We start from the raw sequence: 24,550 nt of genomic DNA, 5'->3' as shown, positions 1-24,550 counted from the left end.
CTACAAATCTGGTTTTTGGTGTTTGTTTGTTTGTTTTTTAGACAGGATCTGGCTCTTTGACCCAGGCTGGAGTGCAGTGGCACAGTCTCAGCTCACTGAAACCCCTGCCCCAAGCCATCCTCCCACCTCAGCCTCCCGGGTAGCTGGGACTACAGGCACAGGCCACCATGCCCAGCTAATTTTTGTATTTTTTGTAGAAACAGGGTTTCACCATGTTTGCCAGGCTGGTCTCAAACTCCGGAGCTCAAGTGATCCACCCATCTCGGTTTCCCACAGTGTTGGGATTACAGACATGAGCCACTGCGCTTGGCACTACTAACCTATTTATTGGTACTACCAATCTATGTGGTAGATTCTGGTATACAAAGAGCAGTGGTCCCTGCCAAAAGTCTGGTATATCATTATTAATAATTTTTATTCATTCTGTAAATATTTGTGGAGTTCCTACTGTGTGCAAGCACTGTTCTAGGTAATGTGGAGACTAAATTCACAAATCAGAGAGTTTCTATTTTCAAGAATTAAAAAAATTTAAGATGTAGAGAAATTTTGAGGACAGAGTAATTTTGACTAGAGGGATCAGAAAGTACTGTCAAGGAGGGTTGCATCTGAGCAGGGCCCTGTCAGATGAATGGGATTTTAGTGATAGAGCAAAGGGGAAAGAGCTTCACAAGTATAGAGAGTAGTATGAACAAAAGGATGGAGTCAAAATAGTAAATGTATGCCCTGGGAATCGTAAGTAGGCTGGTGTGGTTGGAGTGTGTGATCCACAAAACGATGGAGAGGAGATAAGGCCAAGCCCTCCAAAGCATGCCAAAGCTTCTGGGTTTTTTAACAGTCATAGGGAAGTCTAAGGCAAGGACAAATGGGAGGTTATATATGGCATATATTAAATACATATATTTAATGTATGAGGGCAAGGACGAATGGGAGGTTATATATGGCATATATTAAATATACAACTTCAGAAAGAATTAAATATTAAGTAGCAATCAGGGGGCCAGGAGGAGATGCTAAGAGGAGAAAGTTTTTTATTCTAAGTCGGGTGATTGGCATATACCAAGGCGTAGAGAAACAATGAGGAATTCTTTTTGGGAGAGGGAATGGGAACAGTTTGCTTTACTTAGTTAACGTCAACTCATGCTTATAGGTGTATTTTAAAAGTTTTCCAGTCTACAGAAAAAGTGAAAGAATAGAACAGTTAAATACAGGTATACTCTCCAACCTATATTCACAGCCCTCTAATTTTTAATGGCATAATGCAAATGTAAAGAAGAAAGCAGTTAATAAAACCAAATGGAAAACAAACCTTTGGAGACAAAAAAGGGAAAAGTTTCTATTTGTGGTTGTTTGAGTATACATCATGACTGCATTCAAAATTAAACCAGCAAAATAATATAAAATAGATGTGGAGGTTAGATCCCATAGTAATAATCCCTTAAATTCTGATTTGTATATTGGAGTTCATCTGTTTTATTTTATTTTGTTTTGTTTTGTTTTATTTTATTTTATTTTATTTTGTTTTCTGTGAGACAGGGTCTCACTGTATCACCTAGGCTGGAGTGCAATGGTGCAATTACGGTTCACCTCAGCCTTGACCTCCCAGGCTTAGGTGATCCTTCCACCTCAGCCTCTCAAGTAGTTGGGACTACAGGTGTGTGTCACCATGCCCAACTAATTTTTGTATTTTTTGTAGAGGCGGAGTTTCACTATGTTGCCAAGGCTGGTCTCAAACTCCTAGGCTTAAGTGATCCGCCCACCTTAGCCTCCCAAAGTGCTGGGATTATAGGCATAACCCACTGTGTCCAGCCTGAGTCCATCTGTTTTAAATCAATACTTCATATTTGGCAGGCAGACAACAATGACTTAGCAAATAAATAAATAAATAAAAAGGATTTTGCTATTGGCAGTATTTGCCATGCCATGTATTTCTGCATTAACTTCTAGCTCATGCAATTTGGGTTTTGTCAAAATAAAGGACCCCATCATGAAACTATGGAGAAACAGCTACCTTCTCTTAAAGGTGATCATACTTAGACACTGTTAACTAGCTAAAAACAAATCACAGCTTTCATATAAATAAATCTCTTGGTTGGGTGTGGTGGCTCATGCCTGTAATCCCAACACTTTGGGAGGCCGATGTGGGAGGATTACGTGAGAGCAGGAGTTCTAGACCAGCCTGGGCAACATAGCAAGATCACGTCTCTACTAAAAATTAAAAAAATTAGCCAGGTGTGGTAGCACCTGCCTTTAGTCCAAGGTACTCAGGAGAATGAGGTGGGAGGATTACTTGAGCCCAGGAGGTCAAGGCTGCAGTGAGCTGTGATTACGCCACTGCACTCTAGCCTGGGTGACAGAGCAAGACCCTGTCTCAAAAATAAATAAACAGCAACAATAATAATAATAATAATAATAATAATAATAATTTGTCGTTGGACACCTTTCTTCTCTATGTCTCTTCTTCCTCCTTCCAGAACAGTTCAGACATTTTAATTAGACTTGGATTTCAAAGTTCTAAATTCCTTTTGTCATCTAAACCCAGGAGTTTGGTTTGTGTTCCCTAATACTTGGGAAAGAAGAAGCACCAGAGTAGGGGTAAAGATCTAAGCACTACCTGGGTCTTGGTGTCAATAAATAGTAAATATATTCTTCAAAAAGTTTTCACTGAAGCATACAGTACTAGGTCTTGTGCCTGTATACTAGACAAACAGGTATGTAGATGCTAGAAATCATGTAGTGAAATCAGCCATAACCATAGTTGTAAAATAAAAGAAAACTGCTAACCTAAGATGTGAACAAACTTGTTAGGTTTCAGTGTTTTTAAAGTGTTGGGTTAATGGTAAGTATATAATTCAGGTGAGTTTGAGGCTTTAGTCAGTATTTTGTAGAATCATCAGTTTAGAGTTATTCAAAATATTGATGATTTACTTGAAACAAAAGTACATTGACTTCTCTTAAAGCAGTAACAACATGCGTTTCTTTAAAATCCATGTCAGTGAGTTCTGACTAGAGCTTTACTCCCACAATCCACGATAGCACTGGATTGAACGCCATCTGGTGTGACTGGATCACCACTTCAGAAGTTCTTTAAATCGACATGTTTTAAATGGAAAACAAGGGCTAATACACTGTGGTAAAAACACTTACTACAAATTGCTGATAATGCAGTCAGTCCTTGCTGTTACACTACTATTAATATACCATTTCTAATAATAAATAGCATTTGGCTTTTATTTGGTTTTCATCACTGATCGAAGATAGGTGATCCACTGCACCCCAAAATAAATATCAGTGTTCCGCGTTTACTCTCATTTCACATTTAAGGAGGCAATGGCAAAGAGAATAAGCCACTTAGCGAAGAGGAAACAAAGATTTGGATGATGATCTTAAAAGATTAGATAATATGTGTATATGCGCATAAAGCAGAAAAATAGAGATAAGTAATTCCCTAGAAGCAAACAACTTAATACCCCTAAGTAGAAAAGCATAGACACTGAAATAGAAATTCATAAGGGAAGTTGTCCAGATGTGTTTCTGAGAGAATGGAGGTACTTTTCACTGGTATTGCACAGTGATAGAACTTTCTGTGATGTTGGAAATACCGTCTATCTCCACTGTCCAGTTTGGTCACCACTAACCACATGTGACTTTTGACATTTGAAATGTGGCTAGTGCAACTGAGGAGCTGATGTTTTAATTTTGTTTTTGTTTTAATTAATTACATTTAATTAATTTAGTTTTTATTTTTATTTATTTATTTATTTTTTTTGAGACGAAGTCTCACTCTTGTCGCCCAGGCTGGAGTGCAATGGTGTGATCTCGGCTCACTGCAGCCTCTGCCTCACGGGTTCAAGTGATTCCCCTGCCTCAGCCTCCCGAGTAGCTGGGATTACAGGCACCTGCCACCACACCTGGCTAATTTTTTTTTTTTCTTTTTGAGACGGAGACTCGCTCTCTCGCCAGGCTGAGTGCAGTGGCACGATTTCTGCTCACTGCAACCTCCGCCTCCCGGGTTCAAGCAATTCTTTTGCCTCAGCCTCCCGAGTAGCTGGGATTACAGGTGCCTGCCACCAGGCCTGGCTGATTTTTGTATTTTTAGTAGAGATGGGGTTTCACCATGTTGGCCAGGCTGGTCTCGAACTCCTGACCTCAGGCGATCCGCCCGCATCGGCCTCCCAAAGTGCTGGGATTACAGGCACGAGCCACCGCACCTCGTCTACTTTTTATATTCTTAGTAGAGACGGGCTTTCGCCATGTTGACCAGGCTAGTCTCGAACTCCTGACCTCAGATGATCCACCTGCCTCGGTTTCCCAAAGTGCTGGGATTACATGTGTGAGCCACTGCGCCTGGCCAATTAATTTCCTTTTAAATAGCAGCTTGTGGCTAGTGGCTGCCAAATCAGACTGCAAATATACAGTAAAGGTGGAGTAGTATCAAAATCAGAATCAATGAGTTTGACCAGATAAATTTTCATGTTCCTGAAATGTCGATCTATCTCCAGATAGATGTTTAGGCCATATAATGAGTTGGTTTATATTTTTTTGTTTGTTTTGTAACTGATTCCTTTAATTATTCTAGTAAAAAGTCTAGAAAAGTACAGCTTCAAAGCTGCAATAGCACTTAAGGAGCATCAGTCAAGTCCTCTCACCTCAGTTCATCTTCTGATCTCTCAGGCTTTTAAAACTCAGATGTTTGTTTTCACCTTGTCATGTTTCATTGCATCTTTGATCACTTCTGCAGCAGTTCTCCAGAGAAAAGATTATAGGTAGTAACTCATAATATCCCTTTAGTATCAAGAACTGGTATTTACTATATACTCATTGGCTAACATGTTTCATTATCTGGAGCTTTGGGACTCATTGCCTCCAGGGTAACTACCTCAGAGGCGACATGCTAATCCTTATGTGAGTTTCCCTTCCTTCTCTCCAGGGTGACACCATAAAAAAAAAAAAAAAAGAAAGAAAGAAAGAAAGAAAAAGACACTGTCCTTTTACCCCAGCCTTTGTGTCTCAGGAAGCAGATATCCAGAACTGTATGGTAGCTTTCTTCATATTGGTGAGCTTGTAGCAGTTAGGATAGAAATGACATGTACCTCATTGATTTGCAACTAGTACAAAGTTTAAATTAATTGACAGCAAGCAAAGAACTAGAAAAACTAAAAGAATTAAGTATACTCACATTCTGTATCTGTATACCTACCCCATTTGTTGTTGAAAACCCTGTGCCTGAATTAGTCTGCAGTTATTACTATGAACTTACCCATTTACAAGTGACACCAATATGAGAACTCTTGAAAACTAGAGATTGCCTTTCTCTGTAGTAAGGAGTGTGCTGTATGTACACAAAAGAAATGTTGTTCTACAGAGAAACTTGATTATGAGAATTATTGTTTTGTTTTCTTCCAAGGTTAAGCAGCATATTGTTTAGTGGGATTTAGTTTATTATTTAGTTTAGATTTAGTGTCCTAATATCTGTTTTCCCTGTCTCCTAGAAGACTGTAACTACAGCTTCTATGATTACCACAAAGACACTACCTCTCGTCTTGAAAGCAGCAACTGCGACCATGCCTGCCTCTGTGGTGGGCCAGAGACCTACCATTGCTATGGTGACCGCCATCAACAGTCAGAAGGCTGTGCTCAGCACTGATGTGCAGAACACACCAGTCAACCTCCAGACGTCTAGTAAGGTCACTGGGCCTGGGGCAGAGGCTGTCCAAATTGTGGCAAAAAACACAGTCACTCTGGTAAGCCAGCAGCTGCTCCTCATGTGTGATCACATGAGAAGGTTAGGATACGCATTTGTATAGTATATCCCTTCTAGGCTCCTGCTGGATTTCTCAGTTTCCATCATTCTTCTAGCATACCAAATTCCCCTTTGGGGCTGACAAGGGAATATGGCATTTCTGTTATCTGCTCAAATCACTACAGAAGCGTCCTGACACCAAGGACTAAATTCAGTGCATTATCTGAGGTCAAAGTATGACTTGATTTTAGGGGGAAGGTCTCCTTCACAGAGGCATACACACTGTTTCATTTATGTCTCCCTGTCCCTTCACTCTCTCTACAGTGTTTTCCTGTGAAACTTGAGTGCTTAAACTCTCTTGTGCTGTATTACTGCCTTGGTGAAAACTCCCTGATAATTCTTTTAGTTTTAATATCTCTTTAAATTGATTGTACCCAGAAAGAACTGGAGTTAGTTGAGGCACTTTAAAAATATTCAAGAAACTCACAAATTAACCGTGTCAGTGCCCAAGTTTTGTTCAGGAAAAAAAAAAAAAATCCCTTTAAGGAGGAAGTACTTGAACAAGAATTTTCATGAGAGTTCTAGGATCGAGCCATTTAGAAAACTGATATTCTCAGAAGCTTGGGAGAAATATATCTAAATTTTGATGTAAAATTCCCTTAAAATGGCACCTAAGAGCTCTCGGTGGCTTTTGAATACCAGTGGTGAGTGAAACTAGAGAGCAATAAAGTGAAGGTTCACCGCTTACCCAGGAATCCTTAGAGAAGCAACGAGGTCACTCAACCAGATACTGAGAGTTAGAAAATTTTCTATAGGAATAAAGCCATTCACTGTTAGCTTATATCAGGAAAAAGCCTATCTGGCTAAGCAGCAAGTTTGATTTTACTTTGGATCCAGTCTTGACTTTTAAAATACGTTAATGCAAAAGTTCTTGAGTGTCAGAGAAAATTGTCTAAGATTTACTGAGCCTGCTATGTTCTCCATTAGGTGTAGGAGGAAACAGAAGTGTGGTTGGTTCATTTTATAGGGTAAAGCACGCAGGTGGGAGAGTTAAAAAGTTTCCTAATGCAGTGTTAATTCAGATGATTAACTTACGATGAAAGCTTGTAGAAAATATTGTCTGATCCAAAGAATAGTGATGCTAAAAATACTAGCTTTGATATTGAAGAGTAATTGTTCTCTCTGGTTTATTTATCTTCCTCATTTTTTAGCAGGTTCAGGCAACACCTCCTCAGCCCATCAAAGTACCACAGTTTATCCCCCCTCCTAGACTCACTCCACGTCCAAACTTTCTTCCACAGGTGAGTAAACCAATGACAAGCTCAATGATAGGTTAGATGGGACAAAAATCCTCATGGGCTCTTTCTAAGTAGCCTGTAATGGGGCTTGTCAGCCCAGCTGTCTATCCCGCTTAGCTAAACATTCTGACCGTTGATTTCTGTACTATGAAGAAGTTTATTTTGTCATCATGGTTTATTAGCAATGACCAAAGGCAGTAGCAGGGGGAAGTAAAGGAAAGGGAACATTTTCTAAATTTAAAATAATTAAAACCATTATAAACCTTAAACTTACTAGAAGAATTTAGCCAAAGTCTGCCTGGCAGTGGGGAAAGAATGCAATTAACACTTCTTATTTCTTTCCTACATGCCAAAAAGAGTAGGGAAGGAAACAACAGCTAAACCAACTAGTAGAAACTATTCTTCAGTTCTACCCTGGAAAGTGATGGTTTTAAGAATCATGCTTAAAGGCAAAGCCTTTAAGCTAGGAGTCTGTACAGAGGACTTTCTCCCTAGGCCCAAGCAGCTCTGCATGACCATACTCTCCTGAGAGTGTTCTTCCAGCAATTAGGCTAACTTTCACCATTCCCAGTGCAAAATGTCAAGATTTCCCCATTCTGGACCTTGAGGAGTGTTGACTTCCTTGGTAGGAAGGCTGAGAGTTCCTATCTGAGGCCCTAGTTTTCAGACAAAGGGAGAAGAAGAAGGAGTTTTGTGGTCAGTAGTGTAAATGATTTCCAAATAGCCTCTGGGGAGAAGGATGGGCAGTGCTAATATGAGATAAGATGATATCATTTGTTTATCAGATAAATCCCTAATAAATACCTCAGAGGGTAGTCTGAGAGCACATGGGAGGGATACCTGCCTATTTTTTTTTTTTTTTTTTGCAATGGAGTCTCGCTCCCATCGCACAGGCTGGAGTGCAGTGGCACGATCTAGGCTCACTGCAACCTCCACCCACCAGGTTCAAGCGATTCTCCTTCCTCAGCCTTCCAAGTAGTTGGGGATTACATGCATGTGCCACCACGCCCGGCTAATTTTTGTATTTTTAGTAGAGACGGGGTTTTGTCATGTTGGTCAGGAATGTCTCAAACTCCTGACCTCAGGGTGATCCACCTGCCTCGGCCTCCCAAAGTGCTGGGATTACAGGCCTGAGCCACCGCGCCCGGCCTGCCTGCCTATTTTTAAGAGTATTAGAGAAGATTCCTTCAAGCTTTCTTTGATGAGTTGACATTCAGTCTGACCTAAAATCCTAGCTGAGTTAGCCTGATAAAACTTTGAAAGAAGAATAAAAATGTCCCAGGCAGAGGACAGAACATGTATGTAGTTCCAGGGTGGAGAAATGTGTTAAGTTTAAAGAACCAAAGGAGGTTTGCTGTGGCTGAGCACAGAGGGCCATGTGGCTCATGCAGGCTAGAGTTAGTTAGAGTTGAGGTTGGAGAAGTCCACTAGGGCCAGAGCTGGTGGAACCTTGTAGGCTATGCAAGAACCTGGGCCTTATCCTAGGAGCAGCAGGCATTCATTAAAGCATTTTCAAGCAAGCACTTGATGTGGTCAGATTTATGTTTTAGAAAATTCCTTCTTGCCTCTGTGCAGAGAATAAATTGGGGATGGTCAAGACTGTGGGCAGGAAGAACAGTTAAGACATTGTCAATAATGGTAATAACCAATGTTGAGAGAATCTTGCTACATACTAGGTACTATGCTAGGCACTTTACATGGAGTATCCATTTTAATTGTTACAACAACCCTATGCAAATAGGTATTACTCTTTTTAGGGTAAGGAATCTAAGGTTTAGTCCATGTTTTTCAAACAGTGGATCATGACCCACTTGTTGTGAAAGCAGTTTAGTGGATTGTAACCAGAGTGTTTAAATAAAATGAATAGAATAGAATAGAATAGAATATGAACTATTAAGAGTACATAGCACATACTGTGTTCTCTATTTCAGAAAGTTTTTGTTTTAGAGATACATGTCTATAGGCACATGCTGATTACAGAGTAAAATATATTTCTTACTGTTAAGTCAGTAGCACCCACCACAGGGTCGTTTTAAGTTCAGTCAGACATTCATACCGACAAGACTTTCATGGGCCACACTTGGCACCAGTCTACTTGGAATGATACAGGACAGAAACCACAGCTTGTGAGCAAGATAGCATCAGACATTTGTCTTCAATGAGTCCATACAGCAGTCCCTACAGCTGTCCAAGGATAGCTCAGGTGTAAGGAAATAAGCTCCTTATCTAAGACAGTGGGAAAGCCACCTTGGCATAGAAGCCTTATGCCCACAGGAGCCAATGTATCTTATAAAAACTACATAGGCATGGCTTCAAGGTCCCCACAATGGATGTGCCCAAGTTATGAGAGTCACCCCACTTAGGGAAGCCCAAATCATGGGGTCCCCTCAAGCCCATCCAGATTTGATTTAGCAATAAGGGATTTTTTTTTTTTTTTTTTTAAGACAGGGTCTCACTCTATCACCCAGGCTGGAGTGCAGTGGCACTATCTCAGCTCACTGCAACCTCCACGTCCCAGGTTCAAGCAATCCTTATGTCTCAGCCTCTCAAGTAGCTGGGATTACAAGTGTGTGCCACCATGCCTGGCTAATGTTTGTATTTTTAGTAGAGATGGGTTTCACTATGTTGGCCAGGCCGGTCTCAAACTCCTGGCCTCAAGTGATCCACCAGCCTCAGCCTCCCGAAGTGTTGGGATTACAGGTGTGAGCCACTGTGCCCGGCCAGGAAAGGGTCATTTTTATCATAAGCAGTGTTGCCTGGTAATATAGTTGACATTCTTATTTCCAGGAGAGCAGAGCTAAAGAGTTAATTGAAGGTCAAGCTTCATGCATAAGGGGAAAGCGTTTTGCCCACAGGGTCACAGTTTTAAAAGTTTGAAAAATACTGGCTTATGGCTGGGTGCAGTGGCTCACATCTGTAATCCCAGCACTCTGGGAGGCCAAGGTGGGTGGATCCCGAGGTCAGAAGATTGATACCATCCTGGCCAACATGATGAAACCCTGTCTGTACTAAAAATACAAAATTAGCTGGGCGTGCTGGCATGTGCCTGTAGCCCCAGCTACTCAGGAGGCTGGGGCAGGAGAATCACTTGAACCTGGGAGGCGGAGGCTGCTGTGAGCCGAGATCGCGCCACTGCACTCCAGCCTGGCAACAGAGCGAGACTCCATCTCAAACAACAACAACAACAAACAAAAAAACAAAAACTGGCTATTAAAAATCAAGTATGTTACCTCAGGTTACACAGCTAGTGAGTGGTAGAACCAGGATTTGAACCCAAGCAAGGCTGACCTCATGTTTTTAACTGTAACTTTTTTTCACTGTTTTTAGTGAGCCAAACATAAGCTAGGATAGTAGATAGTGGAGTGAGGATAGAAGTAGACAGATTTGAGAAGTATTTAGAGAGTAGAGGGTGGGGTAGGAATCATCAAGAGTGATTCCAAAATTTGTCAAGAAAAGGGCACTTACTGAGGCAATTATCAGAGGAAGAGAAGATTGGAAGAAGAAATTGATGAGTCTTAGACATGTTGATTTTGAACTTTTGAGATATTCAAGTATTGTATAATTCTGAAGTTCAGGAAGTGTCTCAGGTTCTGAGGTAAAAGTGTGAAAGTCTTCAGTACATAGATGGTAATTGAAGCCATGAGATGGGCAAAAGCTCCTAGGAATAATGAGAACATTGGGAAGAAAAGGAGTGCCAGGGAAAAAAATCCTAAGAAATACTCACATTTAGGATGAGGCAGAGGAAGAGTAAGCCCACAAAGGAGACTGAGAGGAGGAGTGGCCAAGAACAGGGAGTTAGAGGGCCAGAAATGGGGGTGCACTGAAGCTGTGGATATGAAGAAATTTCAAATGTGAGTTAAGGCTATTGGCAACATTATGACTATACTGTGCACAAGTTCTGGGTGGGACCAGTCTCTGGATTAGGCCTTTGACCTCAGCTAGAAGAGGTGGCATGGTGTAGAAGAGGGAGCTCAGGGTTTAGAATCAAAAGCTATGTTCTAGGGTGAGGTTTGGGCCTCAAGAGCTGATGAGTCTTGTATAAGATTATATGCTCTGAGGTCTATAGAATTAATATACCAAAATGAACATTAATAAGTGTATTAAACACCATTTCATACATAGAGTGTGGAAGATTTGCTTTTATAGGACTTGAGCAGCTTAAGTAATACAATAATTATTCTCTCTTTCCCCTATAGGTTCGACCCAAGCCTGTGGCCCAGAATAACATTCCTATTGCCCCAGCACCACCTCCCATGCTCGCAGCTCCTCAGCTTATCCAGAGGCCTGTCATGCTGACCAAGTTCACCCCCACAACCCTTCCCACATCCCAGAATTCCATCCACCCCGTCCGTGTCGTCAATGGGCAGACTGCAACCATAGCCAAAACGTTCCCCATGGCCCAGCTCACCAGCATTGTGATAGCTACTCCAGGGACCAGACTCGCTGGACCTCAAACTGTACAGCTTAGCAAGCCAAGTCTTGAAAAACAGGTACAGGCAGAGTATGTACCTGCTCTGGGCAGTAGCTTTGTCGTTGAGGCATATGGCTGCTGGGCTTTCTCTAAATACATTTTCTCAAGGGCTCTTCATCTCACCACCATTGTCAGTAAGCTGTCGCTTATGTGCGATAATTCATCCACGTGCAGAAGGGTCATTCTTACTGAAGAAAGTTGGTTTGCTTTCCCCACCATCCCCTCGTAGATGGGCTGGGATTCCTGTGTGAGTGAGCTCCCCCTGGTGGTTCTGATGTGGAAATTCACAGACAGGCTCTGCTGCCCTCCGTCAGTAAGCACAGATGAGGTAGTAAACAGAAAACGCCATGTTAGTTTCGGCCCAATAAGAATCCAGATGAAGATAGGACTGTGAAAGTCAGGAAGAATAAACAAAACAGGGAAAGGGATTTCATTTCAAAGACTTTTCTTTGATTGTTACAGATAATGGGGAGCCAAACAAAAAAAATTAAAATTTCCAAAAAGCATTCTTTAACTTTAGAGGATGCAGATATTTTAGCTCAAATATTGAAACATTTCATTTATATTTCCTGAAGTCAGATTTTATCTTAAAAAACGAGGCTAGAGACATACAAGTAACCTGCAAAAATACTTGAAGGTTCTGTAGCAGAAAGACCTCTGAAAACAACAAGAAGGATTTATAGGCAGTCACCTTATCCTATTTGAAAAACGACTAGTGATGAGAAAGAAGAATTTGGCAAAGAAAAGCATTCTGTCTCAAGAAAGTTGCTTTAAAAAGTCATCGACCTATTTCTAATTGTTCAGTCTTGACTTCTCATTTATCTGAAAATAGTCTGTGGTGATCCTGAATCTTCTGCTTCTGGATGGACCATGATTCAGAGAGGCTGTTCAGATGCTGCCTGCTGCCTTAGTCTTCTTGAGCAGAGGAACCTATGCATAGGGTACTAGACCTTAAACCCAGGCAGCTCACAAATGCGGCAGACTTTGCACTCAAGAAGCTAGTTATCAAAATCTGTGCTTAGGAAACACAAGAACACATCTCAATTCCTGGGGAACCTATTCAAACCCCAGGAAGTGCTTTGAGAAACATTCAGAAATAAATTATTATTATTATTATTATTATTTTGAGATGGAGTTTCACTCTTGTTGCCCAGGCTGGAGTGCAATGGCACGATCTCGGCTCACTGCAACCTCCGCCTCCCAGGTTCAGGTGATTCTCCCTGCCTCAGCCTCCTGAGTAGCTGGGATTACAGACGTCAGCCACCATGCCTGGCTAATTTTGTATTTTTAGTAGAGACGGGGTTTCTCCATGTTGGTCAGCTGATCTCAAACTCCCAACCTCAAGTGACCTGCCTGCCTCAGCCTCCCAAAGTGGTGGGATTACAGGCATGAGCCACCACGCCTAGCCCAGAAATAAATTATTTACACATATTTTAACACAGAAAATTTCAAACTTATTGACAGCAGAACTTTGGTATTAAACTACTGAGAGTCAGATGCTCAAGCTTAGGAGTTTGGGTGGGGACCTGTTGTTTTGCACTGGCTCTCAAAGAACCTCTGAGGAGCCTCAGTGTTCCACAGAACCTCGTTTCACAACACTATTTTAGGTTATTAAATATTATTTCTCTTTACCTCTTTTTTTGATAAAGATATTTTTAGGAGACAAATTGTTTTGGTTTCATTTTATTTTTACATTTCTTTTCTGATTACAAAGATAGTACAAGTTCATTTTTAAAACAGATTCAAACATTACAAAAATATAAATTGTAGAAAGTGCTTTTCCCCGTAATCTAAAGAGAGAGTAAACTTTTATCATAATTTTACCCCCAGGAGTTAATTACTATAACAGTTTAGATTATATTCTTACAGATTTTTTTTTTCTTTTCTTTTTTTTTTTTTTTTTTTGACACAGAGTTTTACTCTTGTCACCCAGGCTGGAGTGCAATGGTGGGATCTCAGCTCACTGCAACCTCCACCTCCCGGATTCAAACAATTCTCCTGCCTCAGCCTCCCAAGTAGCTGAGATTACAGGTGCCCGCCATCTCACCTGGCTAATTTTTGTATTTTTAGTAGAGACAGAGTTTCACCATGTTGGCCAGGCTGGTCTCAGACTCCTGACCTCAGGCGACCCACCTGCCTTGGCCTCCCAAAGTGGTGGGATTACAGGTGTGAGCCACCACACCCGGCCCCCAGATATTTTCTATGTACGTGTAAAACATTTTTAAAGCAAAAACCAAAATCAAACTTATGTATTTTGTAATTTGGTTTTTTCCCTACTTTAATAGATCTTAAGCATCTTTTCCTGTCGTGGCCTTCACGTTGATAGAGCTTTTTATTTTAATTATAATATTATAAAAAGATATCCTTGAAATCTTAAGAATTAAAATAATTTCTTTTGTAGCAGTAAATTTCATGTTCTCTCTTCTCTTTTTTGAGACAGAGTCTCGCTCTGTCGCCCAGGCTGGAGTGCAGTGGCGCGATCCCGGCTCACTGCAAGCTCCGCCTCCCGGGTTCATGCCATTCTCCTGCCTCAACCTCCCAAGTAGCTGGGACTACATGTGCCTGCCACCATGCCTGGCTAATTTTTTGTATTTTTAGTAGAGATGGGGTTTCACCGTGTTAGCCAGGATGGTCTCGATCTCCTGACCTCGTGATCCTCCTGCCTCGGCCTCCCAAAGTGCTGGGATTACAGGCATGAGCCACCACGCCCGGCCAATGTTCTCTCTTCTTTTTGGTCTAATAAAGGAATTCAGTCATTGTTATTTTAGTTTGCTGGGCAGCCTGGCATAATAGTCTTAGAGGTTACCAAGCCTGATCAGCAGAGACTCTCTTTAGACTAGATTGCATTCTCAGGATTCTCTTACTTCGTATCTTTCAACTATCCTTGTTTTCTATTTATATTTCATTTCCAGTATCACATTTATAGCCAGTAAGAGATCTCATAGATCATAGAGCTAAAGGTAAAACAATGTAATGTATGTAGCCATGGAAGAACCTGTTCACACCTGTTCACAGAGTTACCAAACCCATATCCAACGTTCTCTCTATGACCAGGCTAAATAGGTTCCCTTTTGCTTTCTGCTATTCCCTTTAGATGATAACATCATTCATTTAATAAAAATGTGTTAAGTACCAGTTGCTATGCTGCATGTGATGTCTATATATAAGGTGGATAAACTAAAGCCCGTACCCTCACGGAACTCAGTTTCTAGTGTGTTTGGAGCAGGCATTGAGGCTGTGTCTCCAGGGAAGGAAGCATGGCCTCCCACATTGGCATAGGAATGGGAGAAGGCAATGCCAGTTATAACAGCAGTGGTCTCACGTGTCCTTCCCCTGTCAGACATAACCAACTTCCTTATCTACCCCAAATAAGAGATCTTATCCCTTATTAGAAACCACATTACACTGTGGCTCTGAGAAAACAAGTGATAGGGTTTAAAAATCTTTGAAGCTGAAGACTCGTTTTAGACAGAAAAGTAGATGAAGCCAGAAGACTTACGATATAGCCTTCACATCACCTCCCCTGTCCTTGTCCTCTCCAGCGCTCTAAAATGGGGCTAACACCTGTTGGTGATGAAATGAAGTCAGGTATTTAATGTTTATTAGACTATGCCTGATGGAGTTCTCAGGAATTATGTTTCTTCTCCACCCCACTGCCACCCTGCAACAAAGACTTCTATGTATGTCGTCAATTCAGAGCTACTGAAAAAAATCCCAAGGTTCTGTGGGGAAAAAAATTGCCACGTTACCATAAATATTTTTCATAGGAATCTGCACAGTATCTTCTAAAGAGAAGTACTTACAAGATAATAATATTATCCAATGTATTATCTTCAAATTTCTGTTTTCCCTGTTAGTCAACCAGAGCTGATGCCTCCCCTTACCCCATTTTAATACTGGTGCTATAGTAGAGAAAATAGTTCCAAGTGACCAAACCATGGATTTTGCTTTGCCTTCAATCCCAATCTATTTAACCTTGACTAACGAAATTATTTGGACATTTATTTGCACCTGCCTACCTTTGATTTTTCATGCAGACAAGTATATAAAGTATACTTGATTAACTTCATTCTAGGTTTGTGCAGAGTTTTTGGATTCTTTTATTATACCAAAAAGAACAGGAGTTGCAAATTCCAGCAACCGTGGGTTCGAAGAGGAGATGTAAGTGAGTGAAACAGGCTAGGAGTAAACAACTGGACTTTTTATTTATTTTTCCACTTTCAGTGGGAACATGAGTATAAGAGATACCCCGCTTTTATTCTTAATTCCCCTTTAAAATAATAAGTAAGACAAGCATGATAATAATTGACAATAGAAAATGGAAGAAACTGTGGCAAACTGCACAGTAATATGCTTCATCTCAAGGAAGCAGCTGCTTCTTGGCAATAACAAACTTTTATCACATGGAGACTTCTCCAAGAAAAGCCTGAAATCCAGATGTTTTTAAAAGTTGCCAAGTTGTTAAAATACTGGTAACTGTTTAAACACCATATATGCAGAAAATAACATCTGCAAGACAATTTCAAGTCTGCATGATGGTTTATAATCTCAGATAGAGACCAAACTTTAGATTCATCGAAGGGATATCCATGAATTCTTTTTTGTTTTCTAAATCCAATTTTTTTTTAATTGAGGTGAAATCACAGAAAATTAATCATTTTAAAATAACAGTTCAGTGGCATTTAGTATATTCACAGTATTGTGCAACCATCACTTCTATTAAGTTACACAACATTTTCATTACCCCAAAATAAAACCCAGTATCCATTAAGCAATTATTTAACTTTTGCCCTCTGCCGCTGGCAATCACCAGTCTGCTTTCTGTCTCCATAGATGTACCTGTTCTGGATATTTCATATACATAGAATCATACAATATGTGATCTCTTATGGCTGCTTTCACTTAGCATGTTTTTGAGAGTCATCAATATGGTAATACATATCAGTGCCCCCTTCTATTTTAAATGGCTGAATAATATTCCATGACATGTATATACCACAATGTGTTTATTCATTCATCTCTTGGTAGACCTAGGAAATCATAAGACATTGGTTGGTTCCACTTTTTGGCTATTGTGCATAGTTCTGCTGTGAACATTCATGTGCAAGCATTTGTATGACTACTTGTTTTCAGTTCTTTGGGGTATATACCTAGGAGTAGAAATTGCTGGGTCATACAGTAATTCTGCTCAACTATTTGAAGAACTGCCAAACTGTTTTCCACAGCAGCTGAATCATTTTCCATTCCCAACGGCAGTACATGAGCATTCCATTGTCTCCGCATCCTTACCACACCTATTACTTTCCTTTTTGTTTTATTTATAGCCATTTCAGTGGGTGCAAAGTAGTGTTGATGTGCATTTCCCTAATGACTAATGATGCTGAGCATCTTTTCATGTGCTTGTTGGCCATTTGTACATCCATGGAAAAAGGTCTATTCAAATCCTTTGCCAATTTTTAAATTGGGTTATTTTTCTGTTGTTGAGTTGTAAGAGTTCTTTATATAATCTGGATACTAGACCCTTACCAGTTACATGATTTGCAAATATTTTCTCCTGTTCCAGTTTGCCTTTTTGCTTTCTTAATACAGTCCTTAGATAGACAGCTGATTTTTGTCTTGATCTTGTACCCTACAACTTTGCTGAATTTGTTTATTAGCTCTAGTATTTGTTTTATGGATTCTTTGAGTTTTTTTCTCTGTAAGATCATGTCATCTGCAAATAGAGATTTACATCTTCCTTTCCAATTTGGGTGCCTTTTCTTTTTCTTGCCTAATTGCTCTGGCCTAAACTTCCAGTACAATATCAAATAGCAATGGTGAAAACAAACATTCTTGTCTTGTTGTTGATCTCAAGTGGAAAGCTTTCACCATTGAGTATGATGTTAGCTGTGTTTTCATAAATTTTTTTATAAAGTCTAGGAAATTCCCTTTTATTCCAAGCTTTCTGAGTGTTTTTATGAATAGATAACTGGAATTTTAAAAATAAAAACTGTATATGTATAAGGTATACAATATGATGGTTTGATATACATATACATAGTGAAATGATTACTATAATCAAGCTAATTAATATATCTATCTCCTCACATAGTTAACCTTTTTTGTGTGTGTAGTGGGGTGCTAGATTTTGACAAATGCTTTTTCTACACCAGTTGAGATACCATGTTTTTTTTTCCCCCTTGGTTCTGTTAATGTGGTATATTATATTGATTTTCTTACATTGAACCACCCTTCCACTCTTGGGATAAATCTGGCTTTGTCATAGTGTATCATCCTTTTAATATGCTCTTGGATTCAGTTTGCTGGTATTTTGTTGAGGAATTTTTGTTGTTGTTGAGGGTTTTTGCATCTATATTCATAAGGGATATTGGTCTGTAATTTTCTATTCTTTTGGTTTTTGTTTTTTTGGAGGCAGGGTCTTGCTGTGTTACCCAGACTGGAATGTAGTGGTACAATTGCAGCTCACTGCAGCCTCAACCTCCCAGGCTCAAGTGATCCTCCCATTTCAGCCTCCCAAGTAACTAGGACTATAGGCATGCACCACCATCCCTGGCTAATTTTGTTAAATTTTATGTAGAGATGGGGTCTCACTTTCTTGCCCAGGCTGGTCTCGAACTCATGGACTCAAGTGATCCCCCGACCTTGGCTTCCCAAAGTGTTGGGATTATAGGCATGAGCACCAAGCCTGATCTATAATTTAATTTTTTTCGTTATTTTTTGGAGACAGGGCAGAATCTTGCTCTGTCACCCAGGCTGGAGTACAGTGGCATGATTTCGGCTCAAGTGATCCTGCCGCCTCAGCTTCCCAAGTAGCTGGGACTACAGTTGCGCACCACCATGCCTGGCTAACATATATGTGTGTGTGTGTGTGTATATATATATATATATATATATATAATTTTTTTTTTTTTTTGAGACCAGGTTTTGTCATGTTGCTCAGGCTGGTCTTGAACCCCTGAGCTCAAGCTATCTGCCTGCCTTGGCCTCTCAAAGTGAGCCACCACGCCCAGCCCATTTTCTATTCTTTGGTGTCTTTGGCTTTGGTATCAGAGTAGTGCTGGCCTCATAGAATGATTTAAGAGTGTATTTTCTGGAATTTGAGACAGATTGGTGCTAATTCTTTAAATGTTTGGTAGAATTCACTAATAAAACCATCTGATCCTATACTTTTTCTTTTCGGGGAGAATTTTGATTACTGTTTCAATCACTAGTTGTTACAGGTCTGTTGAGATTTTCTTTATCTTGAGTCAATTTTGGTAATGTGTGTGTTTTTAGGAGTTTTCCATTGCATCTATGTTGTCTAGTTTGTTGGTGTACAGTTTTTCAATATATTCTCCTATAATCCTTTTGAATTCTATGAGATGTAATGTCCTCAGTTTCATTTTTGGTTTTAGTTATTTGTATCTTCTTATTTTCTTAGTCTAAGCCAGAGGTTTGTCAATTTTGTTATTCTTTTCGAAGATTCACCTTTTGGTTTTGTTGAGTCTGTTGTTCTTCTCTATTTCATTTATCTTCATCCTAGACTTTATTTTCTTTTTTCTTTTTTTTTTTTTTTTTGCTTTGAATTTAGTTCTTTTTCTGTTTCTTAAGGTGTAAAGTTAGGTTATTGATTTGAGCTCTTTCTTCTTTTTTAATATAGACTGTTAGCAGCTATAAGTTTCCCTCTGAGTACTGCTTTCACAGCATCGCATAAGTTTTGGTATGTTGTGGCCTTGTTTTCATTTCTCTCAAAGTATTTTCTAATTTCCCTAGTGATTTCTTCTTTTACCCATTGCTTGTTTAAGAATGTGTTGTTTAATTTCCATACACTTGTGAGTTTTCTAGTTTTTCTGCTGTCATTAATTTCTAGTTTTTTTCCATTGTGGCTGGTGAAGAGATTTTATGTGGTTCTAGTCTTTCTAAATTTATTAATATTTGTTTTGTGGCCTAACATATAATCTGTCCTGGAGAATGTTTCATGTACACTTGATAAAAGTATGCATGCTGCTCATGTGGAGTGGAGTATTCTTTGTATGCCTGACAGGTCTAATTGGTGTATAGTGTTGTTCAAGTTCCCTGTGTCCTTTTTAATCTCTGCACAAGTTTTATCCATTACTTAAAGAGGGATATTGAAGTCTCCATTTATTATTGTAGAACTGTTTATTTCTGTCCTCAATCCTTTCAATAGTTTCTTCATATATTTTGGGGCTCTGTTGTCTGGTACATATATGATTATAACTGTTATATCATCTTTTTGAATCGACCCTTTTGTCAGTATGTTATATAATGAGGTTCTTTGTCTCTCGTAACAGTTGTTGACTTTAAGTCACTTTTGTCTAATAGTACTATAGCCATTCATTATAAACATCCTTTCACTTTCAACCTTTTTGTGTCTTTTTCTCTAAAAGGAGTCTCTCTTACAGCATATCATTAGATCATGTGTTTTGTTCATTCTGCCAGTCTGTCTTTTAATTGGTGAGTTTAATCCAGTTACATTTAAGTGATTACTGGTAAGGAAGGACTTATGCCATTTTGCTATTTGTTTTCTGTATATCTTACGTTTTTTGTTCTTCATTTCCTCTAATACTGCCTTTTTTGTTTGATTTTTTTTTCTTAGTGTGTCATTTTCATGCTTTCCTCATTTCTGTTTCTGTATATAATTATTTTCTTAGTGGTTACCTTGGGGATTACAGTAAACATTCATACATTTTTAACAATCTAGTTTGAATTAACCCCAGCTTAGATTTTTAAAACCCCGCTTGTATGGTTTCAGTTGAAGCCCCAATCTCAGCGTCATGCAATATATCCATGTAACAAACCTGCACTGTACCCTCAAATCTAAAATAAAAATAAATAAATAAATAAATAATAAAAGCTTTGCCAGTGACAATGAAGGAAAAAGAAGCTCTGCTCCTATACAGCTCTGCCCCTCCTTTATGTTGTTACTGTCACAAATTATATCTTATACATTGTGTGCCCACTAATATAGATATATAATTACTTTGTGCATTTGTCTTTTAAGTCATATAGGAAACAAAAAGAGAAGTTAAAAATAAAAAAATAATAACACTGGCTTTTATATTTATTCATCTAGTTAAGTTTATTGGAGTTCTTGTTTCTTTATATGGCTTCGAGTTACTGTCTAGTGTCCTTTCATTTCAGCCTGAAGGGACTCCCTTTAACATATCTTTTAGAACTGGTATACTAGCAGTGAATGTCCTCTGGTTTTGTTTATCTGGGAATGTCTTAATTTCTCCATTTTTGAAGAATAGTTTTGCAGGATATAGAATTCTTGGTTGATAGGGGTTTTTTTGCTCAGCACTTTAAATATATTAACCCATTTCCTTCTGGTCTGCAACTTAGTTCTGGCTGATAGTCCTTCACAAGTTTACAGTCAAACTAGTTGGCTAGAGCTGCAGTAATTTTAAGGCTGTGCTACAGCTTAATAATCCACATCTGAGCTCATCACATGGTTGTTGGCAGACCTCACTTCTTCACTGGCTGTTGGCTGGAGGTTCCGTTCCTCACATCTGGGCCTCTCCATAGTGCTGCTCACAACGTGGCAGCTGGCTTCCCCCAGAGCAAGAGATCCACGAAGGAAAGACACCCTCCACCACCACCAATGTTTTGATTGTTTTATTTGTATTTTTGTTTTTGGATCCTTTTGGTATTATTTATATAACACTGAGATAATTGTACTTTTTCTTGCATGAGAGAGAGAAATTTGAACCATGGGTAATTTTTTAGTGGAAAGGAATTGATTTGCCCTTCCTTAAAAGCACTGCTGCTAATTGCTTTACTCAGCCTTAGAAATGGAAGTAAGAGACTCCAAGAGACTTCACACAACCTTGGAATGGAACAGCACACCCTTATAGTTGACCTTCTTTTCTCCCTCCTCCATCATACTTCTCTCCTTCCTATTCAAAGAGACATGAAAATAAGATTTCTGGGCATCCAGGACTTTAAAATGTCACTGTAAACTACTTTCCCACTGGTGTTTTGTTTTATGGAGGAAATGTGTCCTTTTTGATTAAAAAGTGTGTGTGTGTGTGTGTGTGTGAGAGAGAGAGAGAGAGAAAGACTTGAGTGATTCTCGCTTAGATCATACTCTTCACCCAGAAGCCCAATCAACTCTTTACTATACACCCGCTCTGCATGAAGTACCATAATAGGCACAAAGGGATGCAAAAACAAGAGGTGCATAAAACAATTCCCACTCTTACATAGCGTTTAGTATAAAGGGGGAAATATGAGAGAACTCCAGTGGGGGAAAAATACAAAGCCGCATTTGGGCCCCAGAGCACTGGTTGCCACAGTATTGATAAGGCAGATGCTTACGCTTTCTTTATGTAATCATATAAAAGCAGAAGGAAAATATGGAAGTGGCCAGGAAAGAAAATCGAAGATCTGTGTGCTTGTGTTTTTCAGATCTAGTAAAATATTTCCAGCATAATGATTTTTGAGAGCTTTAGATGTCTTGTTTGTAGGACCAAAGTCTCATGTAGCCCCTGCCCATCAATAATCAGTTTTATTCTCACTTATTTAATTGTTGACATATGAAAGGAGCATTACTTCCACATTTTTTCTAATTTTGAAAAAGTAAATTAAGTTTGTGTTTATAGTTTGATATTTTCTGTTTTAAAATTATTTCAGTATTTACGGAGAGCTTCATAAAATGAGTTTGCCATTGGTCATGGTAAGAATAGTGATGCAAGCCCAGTCTACCAGTATGCTAGCTACCTTTTGTGTTTGAAGATGGTAATCAACTGGTGTTTCTTCTGCTTGAGAAGAAGCTTCTGGAAGAAGAGGCTTGGAAAAATTAGGAAGTCAGCCTCTTGCAAGATGGCCCACTCTTAGCAATTGCATCTCTCCTCTGATGGATTATATAGACAGATTTTTAATATTCCATGTAAGGGTGGTTCTGCAGTCTCTCTGAGATTATGACTGGAATTGTTCCGAAATAGGAGACTGTGTATGTGAGATGTTTTTAACATCATTCTGATCTTAAGCAGGTTGTGGGCTGGAGCTTGACCTATAATATAAAAACAGTGAGCTGGGCATGGTGGCTCACGCCTGTAATCCCAGCACTTTGGGAGGCTGAGGTGGGTGGATCACCTGAGGTCAGGAGTTCAAGACCAGCCTGACCAACATGGTGAAACCCCGTCTCTACTACAAATACAAAAATTAGCTGGGTGTGGTAGTGGGTGCCTGTAATCCCAGGTACTAGGGAGGCTGAGGCAGGAGAATTGCTTGAACCCAGGAGGCAGAGGTTGCAGTGAACTGAGATCATGCCATTGCACTCCAGCCTGGGCAACGAGAGCAAAACTCCATCTCAAAACAACAACAACAACAACAACAACAACAACAACAACAAAAAATAGCAGGCTTCCTTCTGGGCAACTATCCCCACATTCTAAAATACATGGAAATCAGAAAGGACAACCTGTACCGTATTTCTATACTTAGGAATTAAACCATACTTTTCTTTTCATATACCTTATTTAGACTCGTATTTATAGATTCATATTTACTCTAGCCATGCAATTTAATAACTTCAACTGGGGCTTTACATTTTAGTTTCCCCTCCCCCAATGAAATCTATAATACTAACCTTTTTATTAATATGTTCCACATTTGAATATGTTGTCTTCTTTCTTCTTGACTACTACTATTAAACTTCTGATTGCTTCATCCTTTTAATAAAAAACGAATTCTGAATTTTTATTTAATTTTTCTCTCCTAGACAGTTAAATCTCACACAGAAACAGATGAGAAACAAACAGAGAGCCGCACCATCACCCCACCTGCTGCACCCAAACCAAAACGGGAGGAGAACCCTCAGGTAGGCCTATGTTTCCAAAGGCAGGTCTCAGTCTATGGTGTATGGTGTATTCTCATGTACCAGGAGGGGCACCTGCTCTCTGAATGATGAAATGAACTCGATGTTCATTTTCTTATGCACTTTTATTATTCAGCAATGTTATTGCCAAGTCAGATTGGTCTAGAGTGGAATTCTTAGACTGTAGTCTTGAGGGTCCATGCACTAGTACATAGGCATTTTGATTGTATCAAAGGAAAAGTTTTTTAAAATGTTATTCTTCATATGCATGTTACAAATTTGAAATGTTAAGATGAGCGATGATTTTCCCAGCTGTCCCATTACATTCCTAATCATTACTGTGTTCTGTTTGTCTCAGCCAACATTTATAAGATATCTAGTTCACTCAGCTAATGTGTATTTATATTATCAATTGCAGTTATTAAGTGTGCGTTTTTGTTACAACCATTGTATTACATTAGAACCCCAAACCCCAAATGAATCAGTAGCTCAGAAGTAATCCATTGAAGCATAAAAGTAGGGATGAAAATAGTAACATCTATACTATAATTTAGGATAGAATTATAAACATAAATAGCAAAGAAGACCCTGATAAAAATGTAGAATGTGAATCTGTATGTCCTTAGACAAGCAAATTTTTTCAGTTTGATGTTTTTGCATAAGCAGCTATAAATGGAAAATGTAGACAGGTAATATGATGATGAATATCTGACAGTTAGATTTCATTTGGCCAGTAATTCTCTTGCCCCTATCCTTAGTGCTTTCTTCATAATGAAACCATGTGAAATAGTGGCATAAAGCCATCAAAGCTTCATGCCATTTTTTTAAAGCAGTGATTTATTGAGCCAGTTCAGGTTTCCTAAAACAAGTAGGAAATGTAATTCTTTCTGATATGAAATGAATGAATTTTTAATTTTATCTTGAAAAAGAGGACCAAAACTTGAGCCAAAAAGAAGTACTAGTCACAAAAATTGCTGAGGAACTTGTGAAATCATCCACAGAATTAATGACAAGTATTATGCTCTGAGAAGGAAAAATTGAGCAAAATTTCCCTATCAAAGGAAACTGAAGGATCCAGCCCGGGCAAACATAGTGAGACCTTGTTTCTGCAAAAAATAAACAAAATTAGCCAGGTGTGGCAGCACATGTCTGTAGTCCCAGCTACCCAGGAGGCTGAGGTGGGAGGATCACTTGAGCCCGGGAGGTCTAGGCTGCAGCGAGCT

The 24,550-nt window shown here is 39.3% G+C and overlaps 1 protein-coding gene across 50 annotated transcripts in view; it reads left to right on the top strand.

Moving 5' to 3' along the window:
* Nucleotides 1–24,550, top strand: part of PHF21A (PHD finger protein 21A) — a 185,783-nt gene that overhangs the window by 141,511 nt on the left and 19,722 nt on the right. For 25 of the 50 annotated variants that reach the window (XR_010147184.1, XR_010147174.1, XR_010147173.1 and 22 more), the window contains 4 exons: nucleotides 5,490–5,741; nucleotides 6,952–7,041; nucleotides 11,235–11,528; nucleotides 23,232–23,330. Coding sequence is in view for 34 of the 50 variants with exons in the window: in XM_016920739.4 (XP_016776228.1) it covers nucleotides 5,490–5,741; nucleotides 6,952–7,041; nucleotides 11,235–11,528; nucleotides 23,232–23,330 (735 nt within the window). In the remaining 16 variants the exon portion in view is untranslated. The remainder of the gene's footprint in view (nucleotides 1–5,489; nucleotides 5,742–6,951; nucleotides 7,042–11,234; nucleotides 11,529–23,231; nucleotides 23,331–24,550) is intronic. The other 25 variants (XR_010147178.1, XR_010147179.1, XR_010147171.1 and 22 more) reach the window with 3 other exon arrangements.

This window comes from Pan troglodytes, chromosome 9 (genome assembly GCF_028858775.2).
Source record: "Pan troglodytes isolate AG18354 chromosome 9, NHGRI_mPanTro3-v2.0_pri, whole genome shotgun sequence".
NCBI lineage: Eukaryota > Metazoa > Chordata > Mammalia > Primates > Hominidae > Pan > Pan troglodytes.
Note: the sequence above shows the minus strand (reverse complement) of the source record. Positions and strands in the feature narration are given on the sequence as shown.